Source organism: Halichoeres trimaculatus, unplaced genomic scaffold (assembly GCF_033239565.1).
Source record: "Halichoeres trimaculatus isolate MK-OKI-2021-1 unplaced genomic scaffold, fHalTri1.1 fHalTri1_scaffold_23, whole genome shotgun sequence".
NCBI classification, from domain to species: Eukaryota; Metazoa; Chordata; class Actinopteri; order Labriformes; family Labridae; genus Halichoeres; species Halichoeres trimaculatus.
In genome coordinates this window covers 3950875-3973458 of record NW_027437201.1, presented here as the reverse complement: position 1 = coordinate 3973458, position 22584 = coordinate 3950875, and the positions used below count along the sequence as shown (strand labels likewise).

At 42.0% G+C, this 22584-nt stretch overlaps 2 protein-coding genes across 3 annotated transcripts in view; one reads left to right on the top strand and one right to left on the bottom strand.

Moving 5' to 3' along the window:
- Nucleotides 1-22584, top strand: part of LOC141784809 (zinc finger MIZ domain-containing protein 1-like) — a 166704-nt gene that overhangs the window by 100576 nt on the left and 43544 nt on the right. Inside the window, exons 4-5 of the mRNA XM_074662699.1 lie at nt 11802-11921; nt 22221-22334. Coding sequence (XP_074518800.1) covers nt 11853-11921; nt 22221-22334 — 183 coding nt within the window. The 5' untranslated portion in view covers nt 11802-11852. The remainder of the gene's footprint in view (nt 1-11801; nt 11922-22220; nt 22335-22584) is intronic.
- polr3a (polymerase (RNA) III (DNA directed) polypeptide A) overlaps nt 1-22584 on the bottom strand; it is a 307538-nt gene that overhangs the window by 250883 nt on the left and 34071 nt on the right. The gene's annotated exons all lie outside the window — the stretch shown is intronic.

Genomic DNA, 22584 nt, shown 5'->3' with positions numbered 1-22584 from the left:
CTCGCAGGAGGGACACATGAGCTGAATGCATAATAAACCAGGAGACTGGCAGGGAAAAAGAAAAGGGGAGAAAATAAGAGTGGATGAAGAAAAAAAAGGAAACACTCAAGTTTTTAAGGCTGTGTCAAGGCAACAATATCACTCACCCAAATGGTATAAATGTCTCTTTGACTTTTCCTCTGCACTCATGATGAAAGACAGATTAAAGTGTTTGGCAGAGAGGTATTGACAACTTTCTTTTATGCAAAATTTTGACCAAATTTGCACAATAATGTCCTGCTAAGGATGTGAAGCACTGTTATAATGAATTTCTTTTATTTTTGAGGTTGTGAATCATATACTGTTGACTTCTAATCAGTCTTTATTGAGCCATTAAGCTCTGTGAATTGGATAACTCGTTATCTACAATCAAACAGCCAATTACAACAAAAAGCAAAACATAGACTGAAAGCTAATGTCAGTGTTCTGTAGCTCTAAATACACGGTAGTGGATTCTTTAATCCCGTTTCCCCAAAAATAGAGCACATATTTTATTTTTTGTGAGTAAAAGAAAGCAGGTTAATGTTTTTATCCTAGCTAATCTTAATAACTTTAGCATTTCTAGTAGATACAAAGTGCTCTTATATTAGCTTTAGCTGTTGTCTTTAGGTAGCTTGGAACAAATTATAAACAAAAATAAGTTTTTTTTTTTGGCTAACCAGTTTGTATACCTGCAGTGCTTGAATGCTGATTTAAAATTTTGTCAAAAGATAGCTTTAAGAAACAGTCTGATCTTGAGGTTAGCTTGAAACAGGCTTCATGATACATGTAGTTGTACTATCTTGGAAGTGTTTGAATGCTACCTTGAAACAAAAGCAGAACTGATAAATGAGGCTAAGGTATTGTCAGCTAACTATAGCTGTAATTGTTTCACTGCTAGCTAAAATGATGTCTTACAGTAGCTCAGAATAAAAAAAAAAGAATGTTAACTAAAAGAAAAAAAAACAACAAAAAAGCAGTGAACAAAAGTAGCTGACCTCATGTAAGCTAATCATGTAATAATAATGACATGCTTGAATGCTAGCTTGAGATGCCATCTAGATGTAGGTTGAATCACTTGATGGTAATGTTAGCTTAAAAAAATGTGCCAAATAATAAATGTAGCTGGCAAACTATGGTATCTTGAAAGTGTTTGAATGCTAGCTTGGAACAACCAAGATAATGTTCTCATTAGCTTGAAACAAAAATAGAAAAAAAAATTGGCTTAGGTAATTTCAGCTCACTATATGATAGCTCGGAATTGTTTGAATGCTAGCTAAACATGTTGTTGTGAGGTTAGCTTCTAACACTTGGTTAAAAAATATAGCTAACCTAATGTTAGCTAGCTATGTGATACTGTTGGAAGTGCCTGAAATCTAGCTCAAAAATGCTGTCTAAATGTACACTGAAACCTGATAGCATTGTTAGCTTGAAAAGAAAATGCTAAATAGCAAATGTAGTTGAGGTCAGTTTAGCGAAGCCTTTGTCAGCTAGAAAGTGCTAAAATGTTAGCATACAGTGTTGTTCAAAGATAGCTTTGAACGACTAACTTTGTGTTAGCTTCAAACATATCACTAGTTAGGATATTTACTAGCTGAGATGATAACAGACAAGGGCAAACACATAAGCATTAGCTGTCAGAGTGAGCTAAAAAATATATACGTTTTGTTTCTGTGAGATATGGCCAGATTAACCTCTGGGTTTTTTACCTACAAGTAATCAGTTTGTGTAGAAGTGGTGAAAAAGAGCTTACATCCAAAAGGGATCATCACCTTAAATACAGCTGTACTACATTCAAGCATCAGAGAGTGCTAGCCTGGTACTGCTGCTAGCTTTGCATTTTGAGGCACCGTGCAGTCATGTGTCTCATCTGTGCTGCCTCCAGCTACCCGGGGGAATTGACCCTCCACTCCCCCCTCCTCTGCTATTAGCGTGAGGGTGGGAGGAAATTAAAAGAGTAGCTGTTTGGAGGGCAAACAGGAGAAGGAGAACCCACTGTGATGTAGCTATAGGACCATCTCCTCGCTCTGTGCTTGCTCCAGCAGCGAGGCGACTTTGAGGGTGGGTGGCTGTGGGGGGCTTGGGTGGTGAAGAGAGACTGGCCCCCATCTGCTTTTGTCCTTTTTTTTTATCGCAGGCCTCTGAGACTTGGTGAAACGTTACACTTGGTTAGAGAGGAGATATTGCTTAGGCCCCTCTATGATCCCAGACCCTCTGTTTTCTTCCTCTTCTTCTGCTGCCGGGGGTGAAAGGGAGGGGAGGGTGGTTGTAGGAGAAGGAGAAGAAGAAGAAGAAGAAGAAGAAGTGGTGGGGGCTTTCAGCTACCCTCCTGCTGCCCCCTCCCCAACCACCATGCTCCCTTTGCTTTTCTAATCACGCTGCAGATGTGCCTGATGGCTGAACAATCTCTGTGCGCTGAATGTGGGGCTCCCGCAGGAATCCAGGAGGCTTGCTTATGTGAGCTGTCATGAAGGAGGGGGAGAAAAAAAGTGAGAGGGCAGGGAGGGAGGGGTCTGCAGGGGAGAGACGGAGAGAGTTGGAGGGAGAATGGGAGATGGAGAAAGACAGAGGGGAAGAGGGAGAGATCAGTGAACAGCGACCAACGCAGCAGGGCTTCTTGGATAGAGTGTGTGTATAAATGTGTGTGTGAGTGGCATAACTGCAAGCCCAACCTCACTCCTGGTTGCCACTGGAGCTGCAGACCAAACCACATTAAATAAAAGAAATCCATTCCCAAGCCTGTTAAGGAGCCATGTGGGGAAGTGTGAGTGTATGTGTGCGCACACGTAAAGTGGCTGTTTGTCCATATGTGTGTGCAGCAGCAAAGAAACAGGGGGGAAGGGAGGAGGAGGAGGTGATGGAGGTAGAGGGGGAGGTGGGACAGGCAGGAGGCAGCTCATATTATCCTCCGTGCCAGCTCTGGATGGAGCCTGCCGAGGATTATGGCACATTCTGTAAAGGCAACAATGGAAGCGGTGCCGATTCGTACACATTTCCATCCTCTCTTGCGGGTTTTTTTTTTCTTTTTCCCCGAACAAACACAGCTTTGTCCTCGCTGCCTGCCTGGCCACTTACCAGGCAGAGAACCAGGCAGACACCTGGAGTCCTAGAGCTGCCCTCTCAAAACTAAACACCCCCCCTCGCCCCCCTTTGTGGTGCGAGGAAACGGCGTCTCTACAGTGTTGAGATAATTAAAGGGGAGCTTTCACACCCGGCCTTGGCCGACACTTGGAAGAAAACAAGACATATCTTAGAATCAGAGCTCATTAAAATCATGAGGGTGAAGAGATGCTCCTTCCTCCTCCTCCTCCCTCATCTTTATCGCCCTTAAGCAAGTGCTGCAAACAGCCGAGCACCAGTCACTGATGGTGCAGATTAGTCCTTTATTGCCTAATTCACCTACAATAGACGACACACAGGGACGCCATCACCTTGAGCAGCATGACAGTGTGTCCCCACAAGGTGCCAGAGTGACGCTGATCCCTGCGCTCAGGCCACCTCGCTCCGTTTTAATAGTGTCAGCAGTAGTTTGAGCTTCGATTAGTAAGGTGTGTGAGTGTGTTAAGGGGGGTGTTTCACACAGCTCTGCGGAGGTGTAACACCCTGCCTGTGGTGTTGTTGTAAAGCACATTAGGAGTGACTGAGGGTGTTGTTATGGTATCATGATGCCGGTCCAGCACTCAGGGGAAGGTGAGAAGATCCATGCGTGTGTTTTTTGTTGAAGTGTGTGGTCGCGATGGCGGCCAGCGCTGCATGCTGTCTTTTGACCGTCCAACTCTCTGGCAGCGTGTGATACTTTGGCCATGGCCCACTTTGGTTCAAAAGCTGCATCTGTGTGTTTCAGCACAAATTTGGATCAATGTAAGGTCCCTTTAAAAAAAGTGTTAAGCTAATTAAAGCTAACGCTCTCTGTGTGGTCTAACGTATTTACATTAGCTGCAATTTTGGGGGCGAGTTTCTCTCTACTCATCTTGAATCTGAGTTAAATTATATACAAATAGGATCAATATATAACATGACATCATCACAACTGGCTTCAAAGGTCGTCATTGCCAAAAGTACGAGTTCACAAAACTAAGTTTTTCCAATATAGTTCAAAAGTAAGTTTGTTTAACAACTTTTTAAACATTTGTGAGCTCATTCCCTGCTAACTTTGGTGTATTGTTGTTCTAAATATCCTCCGTTAATAACCTGTTTTTCATATGCCGTAGACACACAATAAAATATACCATACTGACCCTAAATATGACAGGTTTTTTTCATTCAAAATAATCTGAAAAAGTGAAGTTGTCTTACAATCAAGGTCTAAACACTGACACATGCTAATGACGGCAACAGCAGAGGGCACCAGCTTTCTGTCCAGCCAGTGACTTCACGGTAGCTGCAGTAATCTGTAAATCACTGCAGAGATTCAGTGACAGGAGCTACGGACAGGAAATCAGAAATGGAAAAGTGCAGTGATTGACTGGAGCAAAGTGGACCAAAAGTTAGACGAGTTAACAGACAACTGAGGCGGAGCTATGATGCTAATGTTAAGATAATGATGGTTGCAGTGGAGACGTTAAATAACTCTCAGGCAGACAAAAAGTACAGAGTTATAGATAGATACTATATAAATAAAGTGGCAGGCTATACAGAGTATAATGACCAAATATCTCAGGTCCAAAAAGACTGAAAGAGGGAGTTTGGTATTGAGAAATGTAATGAAGATATGCTCGTTACCAGAGCGAACACCAGAATTGTAGTTGAAATATGGCTTTATTTAAAGCCAAAAATGAAGGAAGTCTCTGACTGTTATTTTTAAATGATTTTTCTTAGAATTACAATTAAAAAATAGTCTCTTTAAACAAAGTTAATTTTGGTTATCAGTGTTTTTCTGAAGATAAGTCTTGAAAAGAAGGGGTCGTCTCATGATCAGGGTCATCATATGGCCCGTTAATACGACAACATTTCATCAGAAAAAGCCTTAAAGCAGTTAAGAAAAAATCTGCTTTCACACGGAAACGCAGAGGGACTGAAAACGTAGTAAGCATGCCAGGTAGGTAGTTTGGCAGATCTCCACCAAAGTTGAGTAGAGCCGATCATCTGGGTTATACTAAGTTCAAAAGTGGAGTAGCAGATGCTCATTTTGTATAAAGACAGTCAGCAGATTGAGTAAATTGAGCAGCACAAGCACAACATGGTAGTTCGCAACGATTGTAACAACGGTACTGTTGTCCTGTTTGCGCTAGCACAGAGCGTGACGTCAGCGTTTCCACTGAAAACACCGGCTTACTGTTAACCCGGCAACGGTGTGAAAACACAATTCAGAAAAGTCACACTCTGAGGGCTGTTATCAAAAGTTTCTGTTTTAGGTCAGCTGAAACACAGTTTCCGTGTTAACGTGAGGCTGAAATGCGACAGAACTTTTGCGTTTCACCCTAAAACCGTTGTTGTGTAAACGGCCCCTATATTCCGGTCAATACTGTTGTACGTGAGTACGCTAGTTAATGCACCAGCTTGGCTCTATAATGTTGAAGTCTCTAAAAAAATTGTGTTCCCACTTGTTTAAAAACAAAGCTTATATTATAAGAAAACATAATATGACTAAAAGTAAAAAAAAAGAAGAGCCCTCCTGCAACTTGTATTAAAAGTAAGCTAACAAAAGCCTAAGCTAGCAAAAAGTCTGTTATGTGTGCTTTTCTAGTTATTGCTTTTATGGTTGTTTTTTTTATATGTATTTATTTATTTTTTTATAAAAAGATAATATCATGGCTTTAAGGTGTCATCTACATAGAAATATTGTGGTAGAAAACAATAAAACCACTGTTGTGATTTTGCTGGTGATTGGTTACATGGAGCATTCGGAGCAGCTGGAAACACAAACTTTCAAAACCGAGGCGAAATCTTTAGGAACTCCTTGTAAATTGGTGACATCACAGCCCCGTTCACACATGTGTAGAACGTTCTGTCAAATGGCTTTATGCAAGCAGGCGCACTACAGAGATGTGTTAGTTTGCTGACACTACTGAGCAAATGATAGTCTACTGTTTGCCTGGTAGTACTCTCTGCTTTGTTTTACTACAGTTATACCGCCAACTAGTGGCCTGGCGTGGTTACTGCAGTGTTCTTGCAGATCCAGGTGAATATCAATCATTGTAACAATTATGTTGTATTAACCTAGAAATTTCAGATGGGACTACAAAAAAAGTAGTAGTTTTGTAGTTTCATGCTCGGTGTCATGTCACGTTAGCTTATCTTGTTTCTTGATGCTCAGTTTGTATTTTAGGGTAAGATAACCTTGTTGTCTGTCTTTTTTATTGCGCTAATACTCAAATCCAGGAAGTGTTGTTAGCCTGGGAATGAAATAATTGCCTGGGCATATCAGTAAATTTTATAGCAGTTACTTTCCTGAGCACAATGATTTCATAACTAGTGGCCAGGGGTCCAAAAATAGACCCATGTTGTAATAAACTGTGAATATCCTTTCAGCAACCGGCTGCCTGGCCCCAGAGTAGCCTGACTGTTTTGGTTCACAAGCCATTTATATGAATAAATTAAATCTGTTTACCACTTCCCTGTGCCTTGACGGCTCAGCTGAGAGACTGTGTAAAGCTGCGAGGGTTCGTGATCCATTTGTTCTGCTGTGATGGTGGGATAAAGCTAATCATTGTCTACTCCATTCCCCCTCAGACTGTTTTTATCCTGCAGAGCAGAGGCGCGCAGCTCGTCTCTGTTACATTAACGGCGAGAAAACTCTTTGAAGATGCAGGGTCGGGGTTTTGGGGGGTGTCAGAAATGATGTTTGGATTCCAAACTGTGCGATTGCGACAGTTCAAAAAGCAATCTTCTCTTACTTACTGGAGATAATGTTCTGCTTTAGTGTCTCCATTCAACTTTGCGTCTGCTGCATCTTCCAGCGGCACAGATTTGTCATCGAATTAAATCCGCGGCTCTTTTCAAGGTACACTTATGTAACATGATCACGTAATGAGACAAACACGGACCCTGCCTGATGGGAGACGATCCTGTCCTCTGTGGGGTGCTGCGCGGAAACAAAGCTTTAAAAGTGGCGATACAAGGGGAAGAGAAACATTGTTTTACCCCTCAAGGTGGGCTGATAGCGCTGTGAAAAGCCCATTTGAAGTGGTAGGCCTCATCTGTCAGTGGGCAATGGAGGAGGCAGCCATGCAGAAGCCCCCTGATTATAAAGAGATAATTTCATCCAATCCTCTGGTGGTGCTCCATCACCTTGCCGCCATCCTCCACTGCCTTTCATATTTGTTCCCCGGCCTGCATCTCCTCACCCGTTTCGTTTTATTACAGCTCCCACTCAATACATATATTTTAGCTCCCGCTTGAATAGGAGAAAGAAGCGGGTCTCCCTCCTCCTCTCCTCCCCTCCTCTTATGTGTCTTTTGTTGTGCAGGAATCCACAGCTCTCAACTTGTTGTGTAACGCCTGCCCGGTAATTTAGCAAATTAAGCTGGAGTAACGCATGTATCAGCATCCTTTTTTCCCCCGGATTTCCGCGGGTAACTAGCTGAATCAAGGCAAATAAGTTCACATTAGGTAATGACGCAGGGAGGATAATAAATGATAACATCTGCAAGATAGAAAGGAAGCATGTAAATAGCAGGGAGGGCTCATAATTGCATCTGTTGTCATATCTCCCCAGCATCACGGGTTTTAATCTTTAATTTGGCTCTTGTTAGTCATTAAAGACATAACAAAGGACGAGTGTTTAATTAGAACAAGTGAATATCTGGAAATTAAATTACTCCCCTGCACTGTCATGTCATATCTTTAGAGGCAAATAAATGTAAATGACAAAGTCTTCACAGTTCACGGAGGTCAGAAGTATCATTACAGCGTGAGTTTAACAGCGAGGAGCAGAGGAGGTGAATGGCAGCTTCATTTTAACTCACTGCTTGAGAGAAAGCGTGGAGAGGGAGAGTGAAGGGAAGGGCAGGAGGGGAGGGAGACGAGAGGCGAGAGGGAGAGCAGGTCGACTGGCTCATCAATAACCACAAGGTCAGACAGGCAGTGGCGGGCTGAGTGGGCCCTGTTAGGAAGCAGCAGCTGAGGATTTGTAGAGCTTGTAAAGGCTTAAAGCAACACCGCTCCGCCTTCTTTGTGCCACTCGCCAGGCCTTTGAAGGGCCAGGGAGACACCTGCTGGTGGCTGAGGGACACAAGGCTTTCAGAGAGCAGGGACGCCCTCGCCAAGGATAAGACCAGCATCAGCTGGGACAGAGAGGGGGCTGATGGGAGAGTTAGAGCGGCTAACAGCAGAGGGATGGAAAGAAAGACAGTGTGTGTGTTTCTAGCAATTGGATAATATCGGTGGTGTTGATATTCTTCAAATATTTTCCTTTTTTAGTTCTTCCTCTTTATTCCTGCACATTTAACTGAAATGGCTCACTCTGAATACCTTTAATCTCCAGCCTTTAATCCAACTCTGTATCTTGGTTTGATGAACTTAATATATTAAATTTGTCATCACTCCTCATCCTTTTGGTTAACACAAAGATAAATTGATTTGTTGATACATAGAAAAACATAAAAACAGACACTTTTTTTTCATAAAACGATCAACTTAATTATAAACTTTGAATTCACAGGTTTGGATCAGCTTGAGAACAAAAAAACAAACAAAGAAAAAGCCAAACACAGAGAGAAAAAAAGAAGTTATTTCTTAATTTCTCAGCTTCATGATGGCATCAGACAGGACCAGATTGAGAAAAGAGGAATCTGTGATTAATTTTGTAGTGATGGTGGACACTGGAGCTTAACTGTCGGACAGAAAAAGGACAGAAGAGCAGAAGAAAGATAAACAGGAGAGATGGAGCACGAGCTGAAGGCTAAAATATGAATGTGTGTGGTGTCCATTCCCAAACTGCAGGGAGCGGTGTATCGCAAATGCACATCCACTACAGTACTAAACTAGAGCAGGAGAAGTTGTTTACACTGTTTACGACATTTTTTTTTTCAACCAATATCTCTTCTCTGCTGAGTGTCGCTCCAATTTTTACGCCAGGAATTGATCAGCATACTGTTCACGGTGATCTCTGTGAGATGAATCGTATAAATGCCAGGACTTTTATACTTGAGTCGGACACTAAGAGCTCCTGTTTGTCCACACATCTCTGGGCCAAAGCTAGAAATTTCAGTTAGAAAAGGACCACATGAGGGGGCGAGGCTATTAAAATGAAGTCCTTCGTCTACACAAAGCTGCACAAGGTTGCACATATCTTGCAGACACATCGAGCACACAGACTTTAAAATAAATTGAAGGTCATCTCACTCAGCTTGAGGTGAAGTCCCCACAACTTCTCCCCCTGGTGGCTGGCTGCAGTATAGGTCAAAAAATCTATCTCCCCAGTCATTCCAGATGGGTTGGGGTCAAACTTAACAAATCAATACACCTGGGGGGGGGCACAGGTGGTCTAGTGGTTTAGGTCCCACCCAAGGGGCAACATCCGGCTAGTAAAAATGAAGCCTATGCGGAAGTGCTAAAAGTCACTGTTAGTCGAGAATCCGCTTGAGTCTAGCTGCAGAAAGACTGAAGTCACGTACACACCCAGCCATAAAACTTTTACGGCAAAAGCACATTTACAGTCTGATTCAAAAACAGCTTGTGTCTAAAATGCTGATTTCACTATCAGCACACACTGTACGGTGAGTGATTTATGACAGCCGGTGTCAGAGCGAATGTGGCTGCGTTCGCGGATTGGCTTCATTTCACAGTTTCAGGAACAGACGGGTGACGTTGCGGATGCTTCGTCCATGTTTCATACAGTGTATGGTCCCACCCCATGAAGTTCGCCCTTTCCTATTTTATCCACTGTCCTCTCCTTTATCATTAAGGGTGTAAAAAGCCCCAAAAAATAACTTAAATAGATACACCTGGTAGAAATGTTTCTCACATCCTTATGGCTGTGGTGATTTCAAGATATTATTGGGCTGTGTTGTGTTCTAGTCCTCTTTTTTCTGGAAAGTTTCTTTTTCTTTAGTTACTAGAGGTTAAAAACAGGGTTTACATCATGTTTCAGGATGATTGACAGCTTAAATTCTTCTGTAGTTTTTTCAGGAATAGTAAAATATGTTGGGAAGGAGGGCCAAGAAGACATTACGGTGGCTTCAAAGGCGTACAATGGTAAAAGGCGGAGTCACACTGGCCATTCTATATACAGACTACGGTCAAACATAAACCAACATCAACAGTCAGCTTAGGCAACTTTCTAGGACAGAGTGCCTGAAATTTCCTACAATTTTTCAGAGTGCAGGTCTCCACTGCCCTGAATTTACCATCTTTAAAGAATTTAGAGTAAATTAATTTTAGTCTGACTTAAAAACTCCATCAATGCACAAATTCCTGCCACCAAGTCACTGAAGTGTTTAGCTGAAGAGCCCAGACATCCCTCGTGTCAAGAATTCCTCTTTTTGCATCTTGAAAAATGTCACCAAATACACATCTAGCAAACCAAGCCTGTCGGGGTGAAAACACTCCTCGGATGTCTCTTTTTCTTTTATGAGCTGTCTAATTTATGGAGAGGAATGCACTCCTGTGCCCTTCTCTCCTCTCAAGCACAGGCATGAGCGGCTCTGTTAGGTAGCATAAAAGCTCTTTAGCCGTCTAGTGGAGTAGATTACCGGCCCTGCCGTTAAATCCAGCCAGAGAGACCCCTAAGTGAGCATTATCAGTGTGGTGCAGCATACTGCTTCCTTTTTTCTTCCTCTCTACGTCATCGGAGAAATTTCTGTGTGTGTGTGTAAGTGTGTGATGGAAATGGAGGAAGGTGAAGGGGAGGTTTGAGTGATGGAGGGTGTTTGAGTGAGAGACGATGTACGGCAGGAGCAAGAAGGAAAGATTGAGACAGGGTGAGATAAAGAGGACATCAGAGGGGGGAAATGGTTAGAAAAAGGGGGAGACACTCTCCTCATCACCCATAGATGTGCTTATTAACTCACCCATCCATCTCCGCGCAGCCGCAGGTCACCGTGACTTACAGCCGACAACCCATGTGTGATATTTATTTGACGTTGAACGCAACATTAAATCAAAGCCCCGTGGGTAGGATTGATAACCCGTAATGCAGCTTGTAATACTTTCTAACTTGTGATAATGTTATGTAGCATGTCAGATCACAGCCCCATTGTTTGCCTAACGTGAAAAATTATTCTCCTGCAAGAGAAAAAGAGAGGAGAGGAAGAGGTTTTCCATAAGCGCTGCTCCAAAATCAATAGTGCGCTGTAAGGGGTTTTGTTAGAGGAACTCTTATGTGTCGAAGAGGAGGAGGAGGAGGAGGTGGAGGAGGGGGTGAAATGAAATGTAGAGCATGTCTGGGCCAAGAGCACACATAATTGTTAACCAAAGATTACATAATGGCTAAGTAATGTAAACACAGCACCACATGCCAAGTAAACGTTCTCACAGGCCGGGGCAGAGGGGCTTCACACAGATTTTTCGGACACACATAACGCATGTGCGTGTGTGTGTGTGTGTGTGTGTTCATTTTCACCCCAATGTGCTCCAACATGATCACACACCCTCTCTTAAGTCATCCACCGTGCGTTCAGGGCAACCGCCAGAGCTTGTTGAGGGTGTCACAGCGTCTCAGAGCGATGTCATCCTCTCTGTGGCTCTCTTGTCACCTGCCAAATCAATACACCCCCCCTCCTCCTGTTCAGCTCACAGCCACACACTAACACACACATCGACACACATCAGCACATACGCACTAAGCTGCAGAGAGGTGGTGAAGAGGTGAGTGTTAACACACGTCTGTTCTTGTGTTGCAGAGCGCTGCAGTTTAATGGCTGGCAGGTAGAGGCCGAAGAGGGACAATCAACATGAACTCGATTCCGTCGATGGACCGACACATACAGCAGACCAATGACCGTCTGCAGTGTATCAAACAGGTGAGCGCTGACAGGTGTCTGACTGAGCAGGTGACACAGGTCACAGTTTGAGCCCTTTGTTCTGAGGACTTCAGCCTTTTCTTTCCTTTTCTCTGAGATAATAAAAGTTAACAATACAAACAACATTGAAAGGAAAGAAAAAGTTTGAAAAATACTCACATATGATGGAAATAGATAAACAAGTTTTGTGTGGTTCATACTGGGAAATTTTACTAAACTAGAGAGCATTTCATTAGGATTTAAAACACACCTTTATGATATCACTTTAAAAGCTAAAATGCTCTTTGACCTTACATATTTAAAAAAAAAAAAAAGATAAAAAACTTTTTTAAACTTTTAAACTTTTAGCTGTTAACGACAATGTTTAAAACTTTCACTCTCCACATTTGTGTTTCTCGTTTTGGGACTTTCCCTGCTCTTAAGGAAGTTGGACAAACTAAATACACAAGCTAAGTGAACAATGACACTTTCAAAGATTGGTGTAGTACACCTTTAAACATTCTGCAAAAGTTCCAGCCTCAACCACATCAAACTTAAAGTTCTTGTTTCTTGATTCATCATGAAAGCATCATGGTTAACTGTGCTCAGCTTTTACTGTGTAACTTCTACATTTCATTTAAATTTTCTTGTGTTTTTTGGCGGGAAAGCATAAGAACTCTGTTCCTGATGTGCTGCTATGGCCTGGATCAAGGGTGAGGAATTGATTCTCATGAGGGGCCGGTCACATTAAAACCATGAATGATGCTGCACCAACAATAATGTAAACTTTGTTTTGCCTAATATAAACTTTTTCCTTTTGTAAAACAAACTTAATTTAATATTTTGATTAGCTGCTACTTGTAATCAGATATGTGAAACCGTGGTGTCCATTCTGTCTCCTCAGTGAGAAAATCTAGTCCATTTTAGGCTTGAACATACACACTGAAATCTGGCTGCAGGAAAGCTCAAAGGTGATCCTGAGTGCCAGAGGATCTGTGTTTGAATTTGTTGAACTTCATCACTTCGCTGTACCATATACTATATAAAACATGGATGTAGTCCCCGTAGCGTCACACATCTGGTTCTGAAACAGTGAAATGAAGCCAATCCAACGCAGCCACATTGGATATGACACCGGCTTTGAGCTTCCTTTTAAACAGCTACAGGGCGCCTGTCAGTCACTTGAGCTGAGCTGTGTCTCTGATTGGACAATCAAAAGATCCTAATATCTTTGAAAGAGTGCAGAGTTAGAAAAAAAAATCACACACTGTACAGTGTGTGATTCTAATTAGTGTTTCAGACCCAAGCTGTTTTTTGAACCAGGCTGTAAAAATGTTTTAATGCCGTGAAAGTCCTTTTTTACGGCTGGGTGTGTGCGTGGTCTTTCTTCAGCCAGATGCAGACTCTCAATGAACAGTAACTTTTAGCACTTCCACATAGGCTTCATTTTTCTACACCGGATGTTGACCTTTGGTCAATACAGACAAAATGCAAACGCTGTGCTTTCAAAATAAAAGAAACACAGTCGTAGTGCACTACTTTTATTTAAGTTTTAATGAACGATTGACCTTGTGCAGGCCAGACTGGAACACCCAAAGGGCCAGATTTGGCCTGCGGGTCATATTTGGCTCAGGTCTAGCCTTGGCAGCCAAGCAGGTGACCTGGTTTCTAAGGACTGACTTTACGTTCAGCAATGCGCAGTTCCTATGCAGATGTGTAGCTCGTTAGCATCATATCTTTAAATATCCTAACAGCCACCCTAACATTTAGCTTAGCCTTTTGTTAGCGCTGATACTCTCAACATATGGAAGGACTCACACCAGCCCCATCTACTGGTCACTGTATGAGTCTTTCATACAGGATGTGGTCCTGGTTTCAGATGACTAAAAGACGACTAAAAGCATGAAATAAATTGAGTCTTGTGGTACTCTAAGGCGATAAGGAAACCTTTAGTGAGAAATCGCTGATTTTGAATTGAGTCAATATTTGGTATCTCAGCACACAGTCTTTCCCAGATCTCAGAGCTGAGGTTAAATGGACAAAAAGACGGCGCAGTGCCTCCTCAGTGGGATTGTCATTGTGACACTTAGGGTACGAGTCATAGTGTGAAGAGCACACTAACAGGTGTTGTGCTTCAAACACGAGTTTACTGCTCCAAGTTGTTTCATTAAGAGACGGAAAATACTAAAAGTGTCGTCCACAGGCAGGCAGAAATGTCAAACAGCTCGTTAAATGTGAGAATTTGTGATTTGTGACAGTGAATGAGGAAAATTTGGATTTTTTTTGAACACATGCTCAAACAAAAGAAGCAATCTGAAGACATTTATTCAGGCTTGGGACAATTGTTAAGAGATTTTCTTTTCAATTTAGTGTTCGAAATTATGAATCAACTAACCATGAGCATAGCAGATGGTTAATTCAGTATCTGAAATCTTAATAAGTAACAGCACAAACTTAATATTCTTAATTTGTCCAACATTTTCATCAATAAACAAATGTGTTCATCAAGCTAGTGCAGAAAGGAGGTTTTTTCACTTATGCAGCTGTGCTCGTATTGACACTTGTATTGGATGTTGGATTTTTTTTTTGAAGATTTGGCTTCAGTAAAGTGAGAAATCTGTAGGTCTTTCAATCAGGGCCATGTTATGGCTCAGGTTACCGACCGGGGTCAAAGAGCGGAGCCCCCCTCCCTTTCTCCTCCCTGTCCCCCATCATCACCTGTCTTTCTCCCTCCACCACCGCTGACTCCCGGGGAGTCCTTTTGTTTGGCTCTGAGCGGCGTTTACAGCGGGACGAATCTCTGGCAGAATTAAAGAGACATACTTGCGTAACCTCGGGCTACAGGGCACTCTCCCTTTGATCTCTTTTCTTAACTGACGGCCCGTTTTGTTTTTGGAGGTCCAGATCCTGAAGAAGAGTGTTTCTGAGGGCCTTTTGGGACAGCGTATTGGGTTGTTTTTTTGTGCTTAAACGCAAGTGTGGACGTGGCAAATTGTTTTTTTCACCCTCGGCAGGGAGTTCCCAGCTATTACTGAAAGAGAGACAGAGAGGGAGAGAGAAGGTGAAGCAGATAGCAAGACAGGGCCAGTGTTCAGGGAGCAAACAGAGGCAAGAGACAGCCTTTGATGTCCTTAAGTAATAAGGAAGAGAGACATAAACACTCTCCGTTTTCAGACTGGAAGCCGTCCTCACAGCAGGACGTTAAATATTCAGTATCCACTCCTGCTTGAGCCGTATAGGAGATGAATTTGGATTCCAGAAACGCTCTTTGTTGCTAATAGCTGATGAATTATTCTGTAAAGGAAGTCCTCACATCAAGGAATCTGTCTGAAACAAAGTGTAAACAACTCAAACGTCGGGGGTTAAACGCTCTAACCCCGCCAGGCAAAAATTTAAACAAACACGTCCCAATGTTAGCAGCCGGGTGGAAGCAGCACATGGGTAAACATGCCAATTAGAGAGATCCATGGCATACAAGGAGGCCTCCAGTCCATCTAATAAATGGTTAAGCACCGGGTCATTTCAAACCCACCAGTAAGAGCCAGCACCCTGCTAATAGAGGCAGCTTTGTGCCGCAGACAATCAGGGTTTGGAAGGCCCCGCATAATAAATACCATTTATGTCCTGCCAATTAGACGAGCAGTGAGCCCATTCAGCCGGCCGTCTATTCTCCTCCCCGCACACAAAGATGATCATCAGGGGAGATCAGAACAATTAACTCACTATCTTCCCCCCCTGCTCCCCATTGTCCAATATCCCAGCCATTAAAATAATTAAGGAAATATTGTAAACCAATCCAGCTGTTTGCTTTAATTGAAAGTGTGCACATGCTGAAATTTGGCATGGAGTGGACATGGAGCGGGAATATAAATGAAGCCTCCTCCATTGTGTTTGTTGTTCCCTGGAAGATGTGACATGTCTGTCTGAATACTCGCAGCCAGAGCGGCGGACAGGGGAACAAATTGATTTTGTTGCTCAAATGATAAATTACTGCAGAGCGAGGAGATAAAGTAGAGGAAATTGGAATCTGTCAGCGTGATTGAATCATGGGATGAAAGTGAAATCTGGAATCATTTAGGTGGTAATTTTTGAATTAGCATCTAGTGGTGAAATCGATGTAATTTGATTTATAAACAATAACTAAACTTCACTGTTAGTGGTCTGTAAAAACATGACTGTTTCACCCAAAATATTCATTTCCCTGTATTTTTTCTGTCTGCAATGTCTTTACTCAGGGTGTGGGGAATGCTCAAGTTGGATTTGAACCCAGACTGACCACTTGAGGGCAAACAGCCATATCAGAGTATCTTTAAGATGTTGCAATAATAAAAGAACTATGAGGTCTTTATTTGTGAGCTTGAAAAAGTCTCACTTCTAGATGCTTAATCATAATCCACACTTTAAAATGAGATTATCAGCACCAATGCAGGTTATTTCGAAATGCTACTTCTTAGCTTCCTGATTTACAGCATGTCTACGTCTCTATGACATCACCACGCCAGCTAATGAAGTTTAGTAGTGAGAAAAGAGATCTTCTAGTGTTTTTCTTTGCTGAAAATGATTTCTGTGATTAATTTTGTAGTGATGGTGGACACTGGAGCCTAACTGTCAGGAGAGAGATAGAGCACAAGCTAAAGGCTAACACAGGGGCTAAACTGTTTGTGCTAACGTTGATTCCAACCCACAGTCAGCAGCATAGGCTGTAAAAAAAATATACGCCCGCTTGCTCTGCACGAAGTGAGATCTCCACAAAAACTGCTCCCCCTGGTGGCTGGCTGCAGTATAGGTTACAAAATCTGGCTTTCCAGTCATTCCAGATGGGCTGTGGTCAAAATATAAAAATTTATTACACCTCGTAGAAAAGTTTCTCACATCTGATTGTTGTGGTGATTTGAAGAAATCATTTGGCTGTCTTGTATTTAAGTCCTCTTTTTTCTGAAAAGTTTCGTTTTGATTAGTTATGCAGGGTTAAAAACGAGGCTTTATGTAACGTTTAATAATGATTGACAGCTGCCGTTTTCGTGTATTTTTTTCGGGGATTGTAAAATATGTTGGGAGGTAGAGTCAGGAAGTGATTAGATTCTCGAAAGAAAAAAAATAATAATTATTTTTGTTAACCCAGCTCTACTCAGATTCTCCCAGAATCCCTCACAGTCTCTACTGCACAGACACTGGCTGCACAACTGCTACAATGGCTGCGCCTGTGACTGGGGAATTTGGGCTTCAAAACTGTACAATGATAAATGGCGGTGCCACGCTGTGGTCTGTTCAAACTTGGGAGTCTATCAATAAAATGAAGAGTGAGGTTACGTTAGCTCTGATTGGTAGATGACTGGCAGGACGTGCAACTAAACTATGGTACAAACAGAAATAGTTTGGTTGTTGTCACGTTTCAAAACAACAGCGCTACCTACCTGTTGATAAATACCTTAGCTAGCAGTGTTGTATCTTGTAAAAAATTGTCTTGAACAAAGAAAAGTAGAGTTGGAAAGAAGATCTGATCTCCATTCATTTCCAAAACAAATACTTGGCTCGTTAAGAGTCACATCTTTACGACAGTGTGCATGAGACTCCAGGCCAAAAGGTGGCATTGCAGTCTAATTAAAACAGATCCTCCTTACAGCATCTTTAATCTGAACTTTTCTTTCTCTGTAAGTTCCCTTTAGAGCAACTGCAGTAAGGAGTGTTTTTTTTTTTTTTTTACTTTTTATGTTCTGCATTTTTTCTTTTTCTGAACAGATGTGTATGTACATACATACTCATTCATATACCACAGAACGCCAGAATAAGAGGTCATGCTTTACTCTTCCAAAAAAGATGATACACAAAATGTATTCCTAGTTTTCCAGTCTTAGATGACATCATCAAAAATACCCTATTTCTTCCATTGTCTTTCTCCTAGGAGTGTGGAGTTCAAAACTGAATTTTTGTTTTTTCCTCAAGTTTGAGTCAGTGCAGAGAAACTAGCTTAGAAAAAAATATGTATTAGTGGTTCTTTATTATTCGTGATTAATTTCTGACTTCAGTTTAAGAAGAAAGTGATTGACAGTGATTTTACAATAAAAAAACAAAATTTGATTGTAAAATTATATATAAATATAATTAAACACAGCAAAAAGACATTAAGATGTTTCAGACCTTTGATTAAGAAAACATTTTCTCTGATTGGGCCGTTTTGAATTCTAATTGATTAACTCAGCTCGAAAACATAGACTCCACCTCACAGGTAGTTTTTGTGTCTTTGGGCTGTGTGCAGGTGGTGCCTAATACCTCATGGGAACAAATCTCAACTTGAGACAAGACAAAATAAACACTTTGGCTTGTTTAACCTCCAAACAGGCGAGTGTGCTTAAAAAAGCGCCTCCAAAAAGAAGCAGTTATCTGATTCGGGCCCAAACAAATAGTTTCTCAGAGGCAGTTTGTTTCCTGCTCTCGTCCTGAAATTGCACCGTTGTGAGCACTTTGGGAGGAGATGGGCAGCGTGATACTGTGGGTATCTATTTCAGAGAGAGTAGTTTTCCTCTCGCTGTGGGGAAGCCAGTAGCTGTCAGACTCTCCACTCTGTGATATGTACAGGGGTTCGGCGGAAACTCTGAACTCTCCCCTCGCTGCAGGAGCACTTCCTCGCACTGTACGCGTCAATATGTGAAGATAAAGTGGGAAACAAGGCTGTGCTGTGCTGCACTGCAGTTGTTTCTGTGTTCTTTCCCGGGTTAATTGTCGGCGTTTATATTTTTTAGTGCTGTGGGAGTCCCTAAATGTGAAGCAGCACAAACAAAGGCCTGTGATTCTGGAATAAAGGAGTGTTGTTTGGATGGTGTGTGCTGTCACAGTCGGTTTAGTCGCAGATGTGCAGATAAAGTCATTTCCAGAGCATGATTGTATCAGAAGAAGGCTGTATTCTCTGGACGCTGCGTCCTGTCCGTCTTTGTTTCCCCTGGAACTGAACTCAGCTTTGACTGGAGCGTAAATGTTGGAGGACTGTCTCACCCAAGGGACGTGCATAGGGAGTGGGGGAGCGCGGGGTCTCTTGGCTACTAGTTTAGGTTTGATTGGTGGTTTTTGGCCGGAGAAGGGGTAACATCTGTGGTGTGGTGGTGCCAAGCTCTCCATGTGACAGCCACACTGGTGGGACCAATTGTTCTGAGTGCAGAGAACAGTAATCACTTCAAGCCCGAGTGTTGGTGCTGTGTGTTTTCTCCCCCCTCCTCCCTCCCTCTCCATCCTTGGTGCGCTGATTGCGTGTGTTGTCTGGCTTCCAGACTCATCTAAATTTAGCATCTGTGAATATGTGCGCTTCTCCAGGAGACTTTACCCACCACCAGAAATTAACGTCTCCTTTGAGCTCCCTCCACAAAGACGCGCTGCAAAGAGTCTCGGACAGAAGATGAAATAAACAAGACTGGTTTCATCCTGCTCTTGTCAAACACTAGCTTTGTAAGTTGATATGAAAGCTGCCTTATCAAATCCTGACCTCTGCTGCCCCCTAAAGAGCACACTATAAACAAGCACTGCGAGGTAGAGCTGTCTCCTCTTCGGCTTCTTTTCTCGCAGACTGTGAAATCAAAGCGCACAGACGTGTTAGGAAAGCAGACGTTCGTTTTCAGCTGACAAATCCTCCCATTTACCTTTGATGCTGTGGAGAGGGGGTCTGTTTGCTCCTGGTTTGTAAACTGCAAAAGCTTGTGTGCATTACCTCCTCAAATGCAATAGATTACGGCAAAGCTGAGCTGTTATGTCTGCTCTTTTATGGATGAAATGATTCATATTGAGAAGAAATGACCAACAGGGAGTCTGCCTTTGAGACCCACAGTGCTCCTTTAAAGCATGACGGACAACAGGGCTTTTGAGTGTGCTGCTGGCGCTCTGTTGTAAGAATGAATGCCATAAAGGGGTGCCTGTAGGTCAAGGAGCCTGTTGTCAGATAAAGTCACAGCACAGATCAGCGCCGGCTGCTGAAATAAGGCCTTCTGCAGCCGCTCATGTAGCCATACAGGAAGATTTATTACACTGGGTGTCGAGGTGGTGCAACAGAAACCTGGAGAGAGTGAGGCAGACGCTTGGTGGGAGACTCACACCCTCAGTGTTGATACTTAAAACCTTCAAAATAAGGCGTCATATTGGCTACTATCATACATTTTGGAAAATATGGTTGGAAAAATACTGGTTTTGACACAAAATGCTCAAATAAATCACCTAAAGGTGGAAAAAAATTAAGTATGTAAACACCAACTCTAATAGTTTGTAAGTTAAAAAATAAGCAGCAGAATTTATTTATAGAATACTAATTAGGTTTTCTACATGATACTACTAAATAACCAATGTCAGACCTTATGCTAACTTTTTCTAACCTGTCCTGTTACACCTGTGTTGAAACTGTTTATCAATTGTTTTTTAACGCAAGATAATTGGCATTTTGTTTGATTTGGATTTTCTTTTTCATTGTGTGTAAATAAACATAGATTTTGCGATTAAGGACAATTGGTCAGGCTTCAAAATGAGCCAAAGAGTTAATTTTCAGGGGCTTTCTATTCTAATTTTACATGATGATAAATCAGCCATGAGGAAAAAAGGAGGCTGTGACAGGTTACGATACGACAGGACAAAACACAAAAAAAAAACGATACAAAGCGAGATAATAAGACACAGCACTTCACGACACATTACGCTATGTTACGCTACTATATGATAGGACACAGCAGGACACATCATTACAAGTCAAAACATGACATAACAAAACATGCTACATTATGCTAGGTTATGCTAAGTTCTGCTAAGTGATTTCAGGGTAAGTTAAGTTACGTAAGGTTACGATACAATGTGATATGACACTAGATCAATTTACAGATGCCATCCACATCATCAAAAATTTGAGCACATTTTGGCGGCATTTAGCTCCATTCATTCAGACGAGTAATTGTTCGATAAACACTAAATTAAAGCTGTAAGCTGCATAAAAAATGAAAGCAGGTTGTTCTCAGGTCAGTTGCCAGAAATGATACTATCCAACAGAGTCAACTTCTATTCAGTTCTGACTGTTTCAGAGCTACCAGTGTTTTGGAGCAAACCGTGACCGAGCTAACTGGTAACTCCCAGCCAAGCGTGTCAGTAAAGATGGACCCAAATATTCCGTTTGCATTCGGTTTATTTGCTCAAAGGGAAAGAATTTAACCTTTATATACACCTCATTCCGAAAGAAAAGTGCCAATCCGAATGGACATTTAATGGGTTTCACAGGGGTGGAATATTCTTTTCCCCAAACCGATTGAGGTTTCATGTATCCACTCAAACGGGAAGTTGTCAGGGTGTGTTCTTTCAGATATGACGTAAGACACAACTAGAGACGTTCCTCAACTTTAAAAATGGCGGCGACCAGTCAGCACTGGAAGAATGTTTGCTTTTGATCCAAACTTTGAAGAACTAAATATAATTCTGCATGCCCCATTGACTATTCTGTTTTAATACAGCGGCGCATGCAGACCAGAGATTGGAATATTCCCTTCCATGTATACTATTGTTTTCGGAAAAGTCATTTGGAAAGATTCCATTCGTAAAGACAAAAAACTCCTCATGTAAACGTGGCTAGTGGTTTTCTGCTGAGAGTCACTAGTTAACAGGGTCACATTTTACACTGAAACACCAGCGACGTCTGCAGCAGCTATAAAATGTATCTAAGACACAATCTAAACTGCTGGAATTTATGCTCAAAATAAAACAAGGGTATATTATCAAACTATTGACTAGTCGCATTTTAATTTTAAAATACCAAACCATTAAAATCCTGTTTAATTTGGTGCAGTTCTCTATCTGGATGTAGTTTTCTGGCTTCTTTGTTATAACACAGCTTTTAGTGGTCAGTGTGCTTGTCTTTGGTTTTGGAGGGTTTCTGGTTTATTGACTCAAGTTCATGTCTCAAACTCTGTTCTTTGGTACACAATGGATTTCTCCACAAAAAAGCATCAAACTGAAAGTCTGTTAAAAAAAAAGTTTTTTTGGTGGTAAATACCTTAACATCACTTGACCAACCATTGTACTCCTAGAATACTTGGCGTTATGATAAGTTGCTGTACGACATGATGCAACACCACAAGAAAGATTATATCAGGATACAGTGATCCTACTAAGATGTGCTTCTTGTAAAATGGTTTCTAAATAAAGTTTCTTCACAGTTTCTGATACAGGTCCCTAAAAAAAGTAAATTGTAGGATTCGTGTATTTTCTCTGCACTGTGGACCTGCTCACTCAGAGACACAGTTTGAAGTCTGTAATTAATTCCACAGGACTCTAATTATTTCTCTCCTTTCCTCTCTTCTTCCCCAGCACTTACAAAATCCAGCAAATTTCCAAACAGCAGCGACTGAGTTGCTGGACTGGTGTGGTGACCCCCGAGCCTTCCAGCGCCCCTTTGAGCAAAGCCTGATGGGATGCCTAACGGTGAGTCTACTGCAGTCTCAGACTAAAAGGTTCAAGGACAATGTTAGTGCTGCAAAAACAACTGCTGCATTGGCTCTTTCCACAGCTCCCCCCGGGACGTGAGGGAACCAGTGTTTAGCTGCCTGATCTTCACTGAGGTCACTGTAAAATAAAAAGAATTTCACTTTGTCGAAGCTACCAGGATTCAGTCACCTTTCAGTGACTTCAGTAACAGTTTGTGCTGTGGCTCATGAAATCGGCACACTGGAAC